The sequence below is a fragment of the Eubalaena glacialis genome, chromosome 2, assembly GCF_028564815.1.
Source record: "Eubalaena glacialis isolate mEubGla1 chromosome 2, mEubGla1.1.hap2.+ XY, whole genome shotgun sequence".
Taxonomy (NCBI): domain Eukaryota; kingdom Metazoa; phylum Chordata; class Mammalia; order Artiodactyla; family Balaenidae; genus Eubalaena; species Eubalaena glacialis.
In genome coordinates, this window is record NC_083717.1 from 16,727,782 (window position 1) to 16,744,832 (window position 17,051).

Here is a 17,051-nt window from a genome sequence, read left to right on the forward strand (position 1 = left end):
TGCTCCGCAGGGAGAGAGGCCGCGATAGTGAGAGGCCCGCGCACCGCGATGAACAGTGGCCCCTGCTTGCCACAGCTAGAGAAAGCCCTCGCACAGAAAACGAAGACCCAACACAGCCAAAAATAAATAAAATAAATTAAAAAAAATAAATAAATAAACTGTGTCATAATATCCTACCAGTTCTGTATTTCCTCCATAGTATATTTCTGAAAAGTATAGTATGTATGAGTAGATCATATTTATTTAAAAAAAAAAAAAATTGCATAGGGACAGGGATATGTTCCAAAGAATAAATTTGTACTTTTTAGTTGAGAAAATCCTTTTTTTGGTAGGTGGGAGGAAGATTCAGATGAATGATTACAATAATACTTCCATTATCTGTTGACACTCATGTTTGATATTTGAGGTTTATCTGTCTTGAAATTAAGTAGATGAATAAATCATCATCATAGAATATCTTCAGTGATTTTTTTGCACCTCCATAGTTATTTTTTCTTGTGGTGAGAACACTTCAGATCTACTCTTTCAGCAAATTTCAGGTATACAATACAATGGTATTATGAACAGTAAACACCATGCTAACGTTCTAAACATTAGATCTTTAGAACTTATTCAACTTATAACTGGAAGTTTGTACTTTTTGACCAACATCACCGCATTTCCCCAATCCCCCTCAGCCCCTGGCAACCACCATTCTGCTTTCTGGTTCTAAGTATATATATATAACTCATTTTGTTTATCCATTCATCTATTGATGGTTACTTTCATATCCTGGTTACTATAAACAATGCTGCAATGAACATATGAACATTGGGGAGAATATATATTTTTGAATTAGTTTTTTTGTTTTCTCTGGAAAAATACCCAGAAGTGGAATTACTAGATCATATGGCAGTACTATTTGTAATTTTTTGAGGAACCTCCATACTGTTTTCCATAGTGGCTACATCAGTTTGCATTTCTGTCAACAGTGCATGAAGGTTTCCTTTTCTGCACATCCTTGCCCACAGTTATTTTTTTGGTCTTTTGGATGATAACCATTCTGACAGTTGGGAGGTGATTTCTCACTGTGGTTTTTGATTTGCATTTCCCTGATGATTAGCAGTGTTGAGCCTCTTTTCATGTGCCTGTTGGACATCTGCATGTCTTCTTTGGAAGAGTATTTATTCAGGTCCTCTGCCCATTTTTAATTGAATTGTTTTTTGCTATTGTATGAGTTCTTTGTATATTTTGAATTTTAGCCTCTTACTAGATATATCATTTGTGAATGTCTTATCCCATTCATTAGGTTGCCTTTTTGTTTTGTTTTGCAAAGGTTTTTTTTTTTAGTTTGATGTAATTCCATATGTTTATTTTTGCTTTTGTTGCCTTTGTCTGAGGACAGAGATCCAAAAAAATATTACTAAGACCACTGTCAAAGAGTTTACTGCCTGTGTTTCTTCTAGCATTTTTATGGTTTCAGGGTTTATATTTAAGTCTTTAATCCATTTTGAGTTTATTTTTGTATATGGTGTAAGAAAGAGGTCTAGTTTCATTCTTTTTCATGTAGCTGTCCAGTTTTTCCAACACCATTTATTGAAGAGACTATCTCTTCCCCATTGTATATTCTTGCATCCTTTGTTGTAGACAATTGACCATATAAGCATGGGTTCATTTCTGGGCTCTCTATTCTGTTCCATTGATCTATGTGTCTCTTTTTGTGCCAGTACCATACTGTTTTGATTACTATAGCTTTGTAGCATAGTTTGAAATCACTGAGCTTGATACTGCTAGCTTTCTGAAGATTGCTTTGGCTTTTTGGGTTTTTTGTGTTTCCATACAAACTTTAGAATTATTTGTTCTGTGAAAAATGTCATTGGTACCTTGATAGGAATTGCAATGAATCCATAGATTGCTTTAGATTATTATGGGCACATTAGCAACATTAATTCTTCCAATCCATGAGAATGGTATATCTTTCCATTTATTTGTGTCATCTTGAATTTCTTTCATCACTCTCTTAGTTTTCATAGTACATGTCTTTCACCTCCTTAGTTAAATTTGTTCCTAGGTATTTCATTATTTTTGATGCAGTTGCAAATGGGATTGTTTTCTTAAGTTCTCTTTCTGATAGAGCTTTATTAGTGCATAGAAATGCAACGGACATCTGTATATTAATTTGTATTCTGCAACTTTACTGAATTTAATTATTAGTCCTAATAGTTTCTTGGTGGAGTCTTTAGAGTTTTCTATGTATAGTATATCATCTGCAATCAGTGACAGTTTTAATTCTTCCTTTGCATTTTGGATTCCTTTTATTTCTGATTGCTGTCTGATTTGTGTCTGATTCCTGTGGCTAGAATGTCCAATATTATGTTGAATAAAAGAGGCTAGATTGGGCATCCTTGTCTTGTTCCTGATCTCAAACTATTCCAGACTTGAAAAGGTCCTGACAGGAAATAAATGGAAGACTCTTTAGGTCTTCTTAAAAAAAATGGGTTTTATTCTGATTATCATTGGGGAGATACTGGAGGGTTTTGAGCAGAGCGTAACATGATCTGACATATGTTTCAAAAGGACCATTCTGACTGCTGTGTTGAAAATTGACTATACAGGGTCAGGAGTAGAAATGGGGAGTCCAGTTGGGAGGCTTTTGCAGTAATCCATGGAAGAGATGATGGTGGCTCAGATCAGGGTAGTGGTTGTGGTGGAGTTGGTGAGCTTTGAGATTCTGGACATACTTTGAAGGTGGAGTCAGTAAACTCTCCTGATGGATTGGATGTTGCATGTGAGAGGAAAAATAGCCAAGAATGAGTTCAAGGCTTTTGGCCTGAGCAGCCAGAAGGATGGAATTGATACTACCTTCACTGGGGTAGGCTGTAGGTGAAGCAAGTTTTGAGGAGGCAGATCAGGGGTTCTGGTTTGAAGATATTGGAAATTCTGAGTTGTCAGAAATGTTAGGTGTATTTGAGTGAGCCATTACATATATGTTTTGGTGTTCGGGAGAGAGATGTAAGTTGAAAATAGGAATTGGGATGCCGTTTACATATGGATGGAACTTAAGGGTAGATATATCATGAAGGGAGTGAGTGTAAATTGAGAAGAGAGGACCAGGGACTGATCCCTGGGACCCTTCCAACATTAAGAAGTCTGGGACAAAAGGAGGGGCTAGCAAAGGGGAATGAGGAGTGACCTAGTGAGGCAGAAAGAAAACCAGTAAATGTGCTGTCCTGTAAGATAAATGAAGAAGGAAGACTATGCAAAGGGACTGTCAATGATGTCAGATGCTGTGGATCAGTCAAGAAGATTAGGACTAAGAACTGACCAATGGATTTAGAAAGGATGTCATTTGTTGACCTTGAGAAGAGCAGTTGTTATGAGAAATCTCTGGACAGAGGGCAGTTGGGGACAGTAACCATAGACAATGCTTTGGAGTGGTTTTGCTGCAAAAGGGGGAAAAAATAGCATAGTAGCTGGAGGGAAGTGGGGACAAAATAAGGCTCTTATACATTAGGAAAAATAACAGAATGTTTGTATGCTAATAGGAATGACCCATTAGACAGGAAAAGATTTATGATATAAAGAGTCAAAGAGGAATTGCTGGGACAGTATCCTTGAATATGTGAGTGGAGATGGAATAGGGGCTTGGATAATTATGTATGAAACCAGGTAGGAAGGCAGAGTATCAGGGTGCAGATGCTGATATAAGGTAGATGTGGTGTAGAAGCCTGTGGAAGTTATCTTTTGGTTGGTTTAGTCTTCTCAGGGAAGTAGAAAGAAAGGTTATCAGCTGAGAGTGAGGATAAGATAGGAGTTTTGAGAAGAGAGATGAGGATTTGTAATAGTCACTAAATGGAAGAGTGAATGGACAGGGACATATCTTTTGATTACCTGGTGATATTGAAGGCCTACTTGAAATCATGCATTTGGAGTAAGATGTCTCTTTAATACTGTTGTCTCTATTCAACCAATTTAGTTACCCAGTTATTTCTAATATCCTATCTGTTGTAATGAATCATTCATAAAATCACCCTTAGCCAGCCATATAGAGTGCAAGAAACTATTTTACTATGGTATCAGATATTTTAGGAAAATGTATAATTCTATTTTACTTAGTTTAACAGGAATCTTTAGTACAGCTTTATTTCCTTGGTTTGCTGTAATTTTTATCCATTGCTTTGCTGCCAGCCCTTCTTAGTCTATTCCCTTCTTTATTTGACAGTTCTACTGTGCTTTTATTTCCAGTCCTTTTTAAAGTTTCCTTTTTAAAGTTTTTTTGGTACTAGAAAAAAAATGGTGTGCATGTGTGCGTGTATGTAATTTATATTCTTCAGGCATATACTGTCTTGTTCCTGGTGAATACCAAAAATATGAAGAACCAGGATAATATGGGCACCAACTTATTAGAATAAATATTAGCAGTGAAGCAGGGTTCTGTATACCATTTGTTGTGCTAAAGATTACTCCTTTAGGTGCTGGATCCTGGGAAGGTCAAGGGGTGAGGGCAGTTGGCAGACACTTGATTGGCTGTTTACCCATTTACCATGGGGCAGAGCTATTTACCGATTGGATCAGGAGAATTTCAGTGTTACTGTCATACCAGTATATGAATATCTGTATGAGTATCAGACTTTTTTTCCCTTAGCAAGAAGTCAGCCTGAACAGAATTCATATTTTGAGATGTCTCACTTAGTAGATCTGAGTTATAATCTTTATAAACTTCGTAATCTACCCAATTCTTTCCAATTCATTCCACTAAACTTCTTCGGTACTTTCTATCCCCTTTCATTGTTGTATCTTAAAAACTATTTTTTAAACATGCTTTTGTTTACATGATTGGCAAGCAGTCAGGCAGCCCCAAAGTGGCAGCACAGTGGCAGCTATGAGATTGGCTTGTCATACTTCCAAATATTAAGCTGGTACGGAGACAGTGGGCACAAATGGTGTTGAATTACTTATACAGACAGCAAGAGCAAGATCAGCATGGTGTCAGCTCCCTGTGTTCCTAGTTCCACAGGACGACACAGAGCAGGAGGGACCAGATGACAGGCCACACAAGCGATTTGTTGCTCTGCCATGAAGGAGCAAAATGTAAACTACATCCGTGCAGCTTTTTAGTTTTTTTTTAAATTATTTTTTATTGGAGTAGAGTTGATTTACAATGTTGTGTTCGTTTCTGCTGTATGCAGCTTTATAGTCTTAACAGAGGGCTTCAACTGGGCTGTAAAGAAGAGAGGGGTAGAAAGCTCTGTGCTCAACTGAAATTAGGGAGATAGATGAGAAGTGAGCTTGTGTTAGTCTTCCACAAGACAGGAATGGAAAACTGCCTCATGGAGACTCTTCACCAGGCTTATCTTCTCTTTCTCCAGCAGAAATTTCAGGGCATTCTACTAAGATTTGGGTCTGACTGCTGTCAAGCCTTTGTGGATCTGTGTAATGTTGATAGAGTGCCATGGTAGAGCTATTCCCTTATAGCATTGATTCTCAAATGGGGGATATTTTGTGCCCCAGAGGACACTTGTATGTAGACATTTTGGTTGTCACGACTAGGAGTGGGAGAATGCTACTGGCACTTACTAGGTAGAGGTCAGAGATGCTGCGTTCTAAAATGCACAGGACAGTCCCCCACAACAAAGAATTATCCAGTCTAAAATGTTGGTAGTGCCGGGGTTGAGAAACCCGTCCTACAGTGATCTCTTCCTTTGTTACTTCTTTCTTGTCCCCTGTTGTTTGGCATCAAATAATATACCTAATAATTTTATTATGAATTAATCAATAATTAGCTACCAATTTAACTTAATAAGCTATTAATTTAATCATTCATGTGTAAGTTTTCCTGTCGAGACTGTCACTTCCTCAAGATCAGAACCAGTCACGCACATCTACATATTTCCTATCACATGTAATAAACAGTAAATAAATATGAGTAATTTTTATGAATACCTGAATTAAATCAACTCCAAGTCATTTGTTCCCCTATCCCTAACCATATCTAGTATAGTAACTTACCCAAGTAAAACTTTACATTTATAAACAACCTTTTTTTTGCATTAAACATACACAGAACCCTTTTATTTTACAGTGTTAAAATAGAAAGTACCCATAATTAGGATGGGCTACTATTTATTATGCAGTTACTTTATTGATCTCTCCATCTGTCAATGACTAGACTTAAAGGAATGAAGGCAGTGATACTTGAGTTGGTTTCAGTGGGAGCTGCATAATAGAGCCTTGGTTCAGAGGTGCAGATATATTAACCTGAGCTATCTATGGTGAGGCATGAAATTAATTTCAGGCTATATATTAATATTAATACCTGAAATTTAAATGTCTGATATGTGCTAGGTATTTTCGTAGTAACTTTACGTGTGTTCTTTGGTCCTTACAACTATAATACTTTATGAGATAAGTACTCTAATACCCCAATTTTGATAGATGAAGAAACTGAGGCTCAGGTTAAGTGACTTACCCAAGGCCACATAATTAGTAAGTGGGTAATTTACAGCAGGTTTTGAGCCAAGCAGTTTGACTCTAGAACTTGTGCTCTTAACAATTGATTACACCATTAATAATACATTGGTAAAAAGAAATCTCATGCTTCTACCAAATACAGTTTTATTATTTTTGTTCATGTTGTTGTTGGTATACCTAATTATGTTCATGGAATACATAGAATTCATAGAATTACATAGTTTGACTTTTTTACTTGTTTTCTTGCTACTGGATAATTTACCTTAATGTCTGTGAATAAAGGTTAAAGAACATGTTAAATTTTATTTTATAAACTGCATATGTCTAGAGCATATATTCTAGTTCTTAAGTGTAATTTAAATGCTTAATCTTCGATAATAAATATGTTTTATTTATTGAAATCTTAACAGGGATAGTGAAATTCCACCAGAAGAAGTGCAAACTTATGAAGCTATACAGCAGAAAATTGAAGGTGATAATATTTTATACAAGTCCAGCCTTTATAGGGTTTCCTAAATATACCAACATTTTGAGACTTAAAGTTTAAAAATTTATAGCCATAAAAATTATACAATGATAAATTCAAAGATATTCAATAGCAGTTGATATTTTCAATAAAAGTTCTTATTATGTTCCAGATTCTGGGAGTGTATAAAATGAATAACACTTGGTTGTTACCCTCAAAATCCACAACATAGTAAGGATACAAGCACATTATGTATCATTTTAATGTAGTGTAATGCATGATAAAGGTATGTGTAATTTGCAGTGAGTCCATAGAAGGCCAGCTTGTTCAACCTAAGGGAGTTATTTAGGTTTTATGCAACCTTAAAGGATGAATAGGACTTTGTCAAGTGAAGATGGGAGATATTTGGTACTTTAAGAAGAGGGTATAGCATGAGAAACAGCATAAATAGGGAAATACCACTGGAATGGTATTAAAGTGTGAAGTAATAGGTAGGGGTAAGATAAGAAAGAGCCTAGGCAGAGGGATTAAAAGCTTTAGGAATACTTTATTTTTTCCCCCATATATAATAGGGAATCATTGAAGATTTTTTCTAGGGAAGTGACATGTTGAATTTTACTTTAGAGAGATTATACTGGCCACATTGAGAAGCTAGATTTGGGGATTGGGAGTAGGAAATGGAAGTTACTGCTGTACCTTAAATGTGTGATAAGTGCCTATATTAGAGCACAAATAAAGAGAGGAAAAGGAAGATTTGAGAAATATTTACTGGATAAAATTGGCAAAACATGGTGATTGGATATGAAAGGAAGGGAGATTAGATGATGGTAACATTAACTAGGAGAATATAAGAGGAAAAACAAGTTTTGTTGAGAAAATGATGAGTTCATATCACTCAGTTGTTACACACATTTTTTTAGATGTTACACTTTGTTGCCTGATGGGGAGGGTCTACAGTGTAGACAGCTCAGTTGTTTTTCTTAAAATTTTTGTTCTCTTGAATGAGTTATTAAAATAAAAACTATAAAATTTAAACTCAGTTAATAAATATAATTCATATTGAAACTCATGACAAATTCACTGTTATTTCAGAATTCATAAAAACACACTCAACTGAAGAAATTACAGGTGTTTCTGCGACTGAGCCACGTAAGTTTCCACTCATTAAGCATCATTGTATTAATAACTTATGTTGAGTGTATTAATTTCTATAATTTTCTATAATTTAAAGTAATAATTATGAAGTTACAACATAAATTCCCTGGAGTTTGGAGCCATACAGTTGAGCTGGCGATCAAGCAAATACTGAAATTCCTAGTTAGCTACTTGCTACCAAAAACAGACTCATTTTTAAAGAGTACCATGTTATTACTAGGAATGGAGGATTTTTTCTTGTGATGAGAATATGCTACAAAAATGTTTCAGAGGTGGTAGGCCTTAGAGGTGGAGCAGTGATAAATTTAAGAGGTCATTTGCACATCTTGTTACTATGAATTGTAGATTATCTCATATATACTGGTGCTTTGACTGCAGCTGAGTACCTATCAGTTCGTGAATATAAAGAGCTGCTAGAACTCAAACTTCTAGAATTCAAACTTCTGACTACTTGTCAACAGAAAGGAGAAACTGCCTTACTTATGTCTTAATACTGGAGAGAATTTTGAAACAATCATGTAATGTATGCTGTGGAATATATTTTTAGAAGTAGAAAATAAGATTTGGTTGAAAAAAGTTGATGGAAATCCTTCCCTCTTTCAACTTCAGCTTTAAACCCTAACGTTGCCATGTTTAAATGAAGGGTAGCTATACATTCTACATTACTCCCAAGACCTATAGAGGCTTCTGATCTGAGGCAGCCCTGCCTGACTAGATGGGGTAGAAAGGTGTCTAGAGCTTTGGAGTAGATAGTAAAAGCCTCTCTCTGCATCAAGGGGAACCCTCTGCACATCTGTGCAGCTCTCTCTCCCTCAATCTGTGCAGCTGTCTTCCGTCTAATACTGTGCGCTGTGAATTCTAGCTGCTTTGGCCTCCCCAGACTCTAAACTTTATCTCTGAACTCATGGAAACCAGTAAACTTTGTCTGGGTTTCCCTTCCTTATGCTGTGTGTGGCCTGGAAACTCCAGGCAGTAAGCTGGGGTCATCATAGAGCCATCCTTTGTTTTCCTTTTGTGAGGAATTACTGCATTGCACCTTCTGTTTTCCAGTGTCTGAATATTGCTGTTTTATATATTTTGTCCAGTTTTTAATTGGTTTAAAGTAAAAAGGTAACTCTGGTCCCTGATGCGCCATCATGGACAAAAACAGAAGCCTCTGTGCCCACTTATAGGCCAATGGAACACATTGTCCAATCACAAAACCAAGTTCTAAAATAATAAAGTATAATAGTAGAAATTTTACTCGTAATTTTTAAGGGAAGCAGAGGACAGGGTTACATTGTACAGTGTGGAGAAAACCCTTTTGCAAATTCCTCAGTTTCTTTTCCCATGGCAGCTGTCTCAGTCCTTGGGCTCTACTGGTATATGTCTACTCTTTCTCAGTACTGCCTGTTCACTTGTATACTCTTTTTCTCTTAAAAGTACCCTTTTTCATCTTCTCCAGTGAAATTTTATTCTGTTCTTCCCTTCTCATTCCCTAAATTCTATTAGATTCCATAGCCTAATCAATAAGACAAAAGCTACCTTTGAATTTCATTCTGTTTTTTGTTTTTTAGACTATCATTTAATCTTGATGTTGCTTCATTTCATAATTAATGAACTCTTTTTTTAGAGAAGTTTTAGGTTTATAGAAAAATTGAGCAGAACGTACAGAGTTTCCATATACCCATTTTCCACCCCACTCCTCGCACAAAATTTCCTCTATTATAAAATTTTGCATTAGTGTGGTACATTGGTTAAAACTGATAAACCAGTATTTATACATTATTATTAACTAAAGTCCATAGTTTACATTGGGTTCAATCTTTGTGTCATACAGTTCTATGGATTGTGACAAATGCATAATGTCATGTATTCACCATTACAGTATCATACAGAATAGTTTCACTGCCCTGAAAATCCCATGTTCTACCTATTCATCTCTCCCTCCATCCACTGAATCCCTGGCAACCACTAATCTTTTTGTTGTCTCTAGAATATTGCCTTTTTGAGAATATCATATATTTGAAATTATGCGGTCTTTCTTTTACTTAGCAATATGCATTTAAGGTTTCTCCATGTCTTTTTATGCTTTTATAGCTCATTTATTTTTATTGTTGAATAGTAATCTATTGTATGGATATACCATAGTTTATCTATTCATCTGTTGAAAGACATCTATGTTGCTTCGAAGTTTTTGCGATTATGAATAAAGCTACTATAAACAAAGGTGTTTCTACAGACAGAAGTTTTTCAGTTCATTTGGGTAGATACTAAGGAGTACAATTCCTAGATCATATAGTAAAAGTATGTTTAGTTTTGTAAGAAATTGCCAAGCTGTCTTGCACAGGGACTGTATCATTTTGTATTTTTACTAGAAACGAGCATGAGAATTTCTGGTGCTCTACATCTTTGTCAGCATTTGATGTCAGAATTTTGGATTTAAGCCATTCTAAAAGGTGCATAGTGTTATATCATTTTTTAAATTAAATTAAATTTTATCTCATTGTTTTAATTTGTGATTCCCTAATGATATATAATGTTGAGCATCCTCTCATATGTTTATTTGCTATCTGTATATCTTCTTTGGTGAGGTATTTGTTCAGATCTTTTACCTATTTTTTTTTTTTAAACATCTTTATTGAAGTATAATTGCTTTACAATGGTGTGTTAGCTTCTGCTTTATAACAAAGTGAATCAGTTATACATATACATATGTTCCCATATCTCTTCCCTCTTGCATCTCCCTCCCTCCCACCCTCCCTATCCCACCCCTCTAGGTGGTCACAAAGCACCGAGCTGATCTCCCTGTGCTATGCGGCTGCTTCCCACTAGCTATCTATTTAACATTTGGTAGTGTATATATGTCCATGACACTCTCTCACCCTGTCACATCTCACCCCTCCCCCTCCCCATATCCTCAAGTCCATTCTCTAGTAGGGCTGTGTCTTTATTCCCATCTTGCCACTAGGTTCTTCATGACCTTTTTTTTTTTTTTTTTCCCTTAGATTCCATATATATGTGTTAGCATACTGTATTTGTTTTTCTCTTTCTGACTTACTTCACTCTGTATGACAGACTCTAACTCCATCCACCTCATTACAAATACCTCCATTTCATTTCTTTTTATGGCTGAGTAATATTCCATTGTATATATGTGCCACATCTTCTTTATCCATTCATCCGATGATGGACACCTGGGTTGCTTCCATGTCCTGGCTATTGTAAACAGAGCTGCAATGAATATTTTGGTACATGACTCTTTCTGAATTATGGTTTTCTCAGGGTATATGCCCAGTAGTGGGATTCCTGGGTCGTATGGTAGTTCTATTTTTAGTTTTTTAAGGAACCTCCATACTGTTCTCCATAGTGGCTGTATCAATTTACATTCTCACCAACAGTGCAAGAGTGTTCCCTTTTCTCCACACCCTCTCCAGCATTTATTGTTTCTAGATTTTTTGATGATGGCCATTCTGACCGGTGTGAGATGATACCTCATTGTAGTTTTGATTTGCATTTCTCTAATGATTAATGATGTTGAGCATTCTTTCATGTGTCTGTTGGCAATCTGTATATCTTCTTCGGAGAAATGTCTGTTTAGGTCTTCTGCCCATTTTTGGATTGGGTTGTTCGTTTTTTTGTTATTGAGCTGCATGAGCTGCTTGTAAATCTTGGAGATTAATCCTTTGTCAGTTGCTTCATTTGCAAATATTTTCTCCCATTCTGAGGGTTGTCTTTTGGTCTTGTTTATGGTTTCCTTTGTGTGCAAAAGCTTTTCAGTTTCATTAGGTCCCATTTGTTTATTTGTGTTTTTATTTCCATTTCTCTAGGAGCTGGGTCAAAAAGGATCTTGCTGTGATTTATGTCATAGAGTGTTCTGCCTATGTTTTCCTCTAAGAGTTTGATAGTGTCTGGCCTTACACTTAGGTCTTTAATCCATTTTGAGTTTATTTTTGTGTATGGTGTCAGGGAGTGTTCTAATTTCATACTTTTACATGTACCTGTCCAATTTTCCCAGCACCACTTATTGAAGGGGCTATCTTTTCTCCACTGTATATGCTTGCCTCCTTTATCAAAGATAAGGTGACCATATGTGCGTGGGCTTATCTCTGGGCTTTCTATCCTGTTCCATTGATCTATATTTCTGTTTTTGTGCCAGTACCAAACTGTCTTGATTACTGTAGCTTTGTAATATAGTCTGAAGTCAGGGAGCCTGATTCCTCCAGCTCCATTTTTCGTTCTCAAGATTGCTTTGGCTATTCGGGGTCTTTTGTGTTTCCATACAAATTGTGAAATTTTTTGTTCTAGTTCTGTGAAAAATGCCAGTGGTAGTTTGATAGGGATTGCATTGAATCTGTAGATTGCTTTGGGTAGCAGAGTCATTTTCACAATGTTGATTCTTCCAATCCAAGAACATGGTATATCTCTCCATCTATTTGTATCATCTTTAATTTCTTTCATCAGTGTCCTATAATTTTCTGCATACAGGTCTTTTGTCTCCTTAGGTAGGTTTATTCCTAGATATTTTATTCTTTTTGTTGCAATGGTAAACGGGAGTGTTTTCTTAATTTCACTTTCAGATTTTTCATCATTAGTATACAGGAATGCAAGAGATTTCTGTGCATTAATTTTGTATCCTGCTACTTTACCAAATTCATTGATTAGCTCTAGTAGTTTTCCGGTAGCATCTTTTGGATTCTCTATGTATAGTATCATGTCATCTGCAAACAGTGACAGCTTTACTTCTTCTTTTCCGATTTGGATTCCTTTTATTTCTTTTTCTTCTCTGATTGCTGTGGCTAACACTTCCAAAACTATGTTGAATAATAGTGGTGAGAGTGGGCAACCTTGTCTTGTTCCTGCTCTTAGTGGAAATGGTTTCAGTTTTTCACCATTGAGGACAATATTGGCTGTGGGTTTGTCATATATGGCCTTTATTATGTTGAGGAAAGTTCCCTCTATGCCTACTTTCTGCAGGGCTTTTATCATAAATGGGTGTTGAATTTTGTCAAAAGCTTTCTCTGCATCTGTTAAGATGATCATATGGTTTTTCTCCTTCAATTTGTTAATATGATGTATCACGTTGATTGATTTGCGTATATTGAAGAATCCTTGCATTCCTGGAATAAACCCCACTTGATCATGGTGTATAATCCTTTTAATGTGCTGTTGGATTCTGTTTGCTAGTATTTTGTTGAGGATTTTTGCATCTATGTTCATCAGTGATATTGGCCTGTAGTTTTCTTTCTTTGTGACATCTTTGTCTGGTTTTGGTATCAGGGTGATGGTGGCCTCGTAGAATGAGTTGGGGAGTGTTCCTCCCTCTGCAATATTTTGGAAGAGTTTGAGAAGGATAGGTGTTAGCTCTTCTCTAAATGTTTGATAGAATTCGCCTGTGAAGCCATCTGGTCCTGGGCTTTTGTGTGTTGGAAGATTTTTAATCACAGTTTCAATTTCAGTGCTTGTGATTGGTCTGTTCATATTTTCTATTTCTTCCTGGTTCAGTCTCGGCAGGTTGTGCATTTCTAAGAATCTGTCCATTTCTTCCAGGTTGTCCATTTTATTGGCATAGAGTTGCTTGTAGTAATCTCTCATGATCGTTTGTATTTCTGCAGTGTCAGTGGTTACTTCTCCTTTTTCATTTCTAATTCTATTAATTTGAGTCTTCTCCCTTTTTCTCTTGATGAGTCTGGCTAATGGTTTATCAATTTTGTTTATCTTCTCAAAGAACCAGCTTTTATTTTCATTGATTTTTGCTATTGTTTCCTTCATTTCTTTTTCATTTATTTCTGATCTGATCTTTATGATTTCTTTCCTTCTGCTAGCTTTGGGGTTTTTTTGTTCTTCTTTCTCTAATTGCTTTAGGTGCAAGGTTAGGTTGTTTATTCGAGATGTTTCCTGTTTCTTGATGTAGGCTTGTATTGCTATAAACTTCCCTCTTAGAACTGCTTTTGCTGCATCCCATAGGTTTTGGATCGTCGTGTCTCCATTGTCATTTGTTTCTAGGTATTTTTTGATTTCCCCTTTGATTTTTTCAGTGATCACTTCGTTATTAAGTAGTGTATTGTGTAGCCTCCATGTGTTTGTATTTTTTACAGATCTTTTCCTGTAATTGATATCTAGTCTCATAGCGTTGTGGTCGGAAAAGATACTTGATACGATTTCAATTTTTTAAAATTTACCAAGGCTTCATTTGTGACCCAAGATATGATCTATCCTGGAGAATGTTCCATGAGCACTTGAGAAAAATGTGTATTCTGTTGTTTTTGGGTGGAATGTCCTATAAATATCAATTAAGTCCATCTTGTTTAATGTATCATTTAAAGCTTGTGTTTCCTTATTTATTTTCATTTTGGATGATCTGTCCTTTGGTGAAAGTGGGGTGTTAAAGTCCCCTACTATGATTGTGTTACTGTCGATTTCCCCTTTTATGGCTGTTAGTATTTGCCTTATGTATTGAGGTGCTCCTATGTTGGGTGCATAAATATTTACAATTGTTATACCTTCCTCTTGGATCGATCCCTTGATCATTATATAGTGTCCTTCTTTGTCTCTTGTAATAGTCTTTATTTTAAAGTCTATTTTGTCTGATATGAGAATTGCTACTCCAGCTTTCTTTTGATTTCCATTTGCATGGAATATCTTTTTCCATCCCCTCACTTTCAGTCTGTATGTGTCTCTAGGTCTGACGTGGGTCTCTTGTAGACAGCATATATATGGGTCTTGTTTTTGTATCCATTCAGCCAGTCTGTGTCTTTTGGTGGGAGCATTTAATCCATTTACATTTAAGGTAATTATCGATATGTATGTTCCTATTCCCATTTTCTTAAATGTTTTGGGTTTGTTATTGTAGGTGTTTTCCTTCTCTTGTGTTTCTTGCCTAGAGAAGTTCCTTTAGCATTTGTTGTAAAGCTGGTTTGGTGGTGCTGAATCCTCTTAGCTTTTGCTTGCATGTAAAGGTTTTAATTTCTCCATCAAATCTGAATGAGATCCTTGCTGGGTAGAGTAATCTTGGTTGTAGGTTTTTCTCCTTCATCACTTTAAATATATCCTGCCACTCCCTTCTGGCTTGCAGAGTTTCTGCTGAAAGATCAGCTGTTAACCTTATGGGGATGCCCTTGTGTGTTATTTGTTGTTTATCCCTTGCTGCTTTTAATATGTTTTCTTTATATTTAATTTTTGAGAGTTTGATTAATATGTGTCTTGGTGTGTTTCTCCTTGGATTTATCCTGTATGGGACTCTCTGTGCTTCCAGGACTTGATTAACTATTTCCTTTCCCATATTAGGGAAGTTTTCAACTATAATCTCTTCAAATATTTTCTCAGTCCCTTTCTTTTTCTCTTCTTCTTCTGGGACCCCTATAATTCGAATGTTGGTGTGTTTAATGTTGTCCCAGAGGTCTCTGAGACTGTCCTCGGTTCTTTTCATTCTTTTTTCTTTATTCTGCTCTGCAGTAGTTATTTCCACCATTCTATCTTCCAGGTCACTTATCCGTTCTTCTGCCTCAGTTATTCTGCTATTGATCCCATCTAGAGTATTTTTAATTTCATTTATTGTGCTTTTCATCGTTGCTTGGTTCCTCTTTAGTTCTTCTACGTCCTTGTTAAATGTTTCTTGCATTTTGTCTATTCTATTTCCAAGATTTTGGATCATCCTTACTATCATTATTCTGAATTCTTTTTCAGGTAGACTACCTATTTCCTCTTCATTTGTTAGGTCTGGTGTGTTTTGACCCTGCTCCTTCATCTGCTGTGTGTTTTTCTGTCTTCTCATTTTGCTTATCTTACTGTGTTTGGGGTCTCCTTTTCACAGGCTGCAGGTTCGTAGTTCCCGTTGTTTTTGGTATCTGTCCCCAGTGGCTAAGGTTGGTTCAGTGGGTTGTGTAGGTTTCCTGGTGGAGGGAACTAGTGCCTGTGTTCTGGTGGATGAGGCTGGATCTTGTCTTTCTGGTGGGCACGTCCACGTCTGGTGGTGTGTTTTGGGGTGTCTGTGGCCTTATTATGATTTTAGGCAGCCTCTCTGTTAATGGATGGGGCTGTGTTCCTGTCTTGCTAGTTGTTTGGCATAGGGTGTCCAGCACTGTAGCTTGCTGGTCGTTGAGTGAAGCTGGGTCTTGATGTTGAGATGGAGATCTCTGAGAGATTTTCGCCGTTTGGTATTACGTGGAGCTGGGAGGTCTCTTGTGGACCAGTGTCCTGAAGTTGGCTCTCCCACCTCAGAGGCACAGCCCTGATGCCTGGCTGGAGCACCAAGAGCCTTTCATCCACACGGCTCAGAATAAAAGGGAGAAAAAATGGAAAGAAAGAAAGAAAGAGGATAAAATAAAATAAAATAAAGCAATTATAATAAAAAATAAGAAAAAAAATTATTAAGAATAAATTTATTAAGAAAAAAAATTTTTTTTAATTTTTAAAAATAGATTTATTAATTTTTTATAATAAAAATAAGAAAAAAATTCAGAAAAAATTTATTAAGAAAAAAATTTTTTAATTTTTAAAATAAAAAATATGAAAAAACTTATTAAAAAATTTTTTTTTAATTTTTTAAAAATAGAAAATAAGGAAAAAATTATTAAGAAAACATTTATTAGGGAAAAAAAATTTTTTTTAAGTAAAAACAAAAAACAAAAAACAAACAAAAAAAAACGGACGGACCTAACCCTAGGACTAATGGTGAGAGCAAAGCTATACAGACAAAATCTCACCCAGAAGCATACAGATATACACTCACAAAAAAAGGAAAAGGGGAAAAGTTAATATATCCTGCTCCCAAAGTCCACCTCCTAAATTTGGGATGATTCGTTGTCTGTTCAGGTATTCAACACGTGCAGGCACATCAAGTTGTTTGTGGAGCTTTAATCCGCTGCTTCTGAGGCTGCTGGGAGAGATTTCCCTTTCTCTTCTTTGTTCGTACAGCTCCCGGGGTTCAGCTTTGGATTTGGACCCGCCTCTGCATGTAGGTCCCCTGAGGGCATCTGTTCCCCGCCCAGACAGAACGGGG

The 17,051-nt window shown here is 36.2% G+C and overlaps 1 protein-coding gene across 1 annotated transcript in view; it reads left to right on the plus strand.

Moving 5' to 3' along the window:
* Window positions 1-17,051, plus strand: part of CCDC7 (coiled-coil domain containing 7) — a 285,426-nt gene that overhangs the window by 33,915 nt on the left and 234,460 nt on the right. Inside the window, exons 7-8 of the mRNA XM_061181406.1 lie at window positions 6,861-6,922; window positions 8,009-8,065. Coding sequence (XP_061037389.1) covers window positions 6,861-6,922; window positions 8,009-8,065 — 119 coding nt within the window. The remainder of the gene's footprint in view (window positions 1-6,860; window positions 6,923-8,008; window positions 8,066-17,051) is intronic.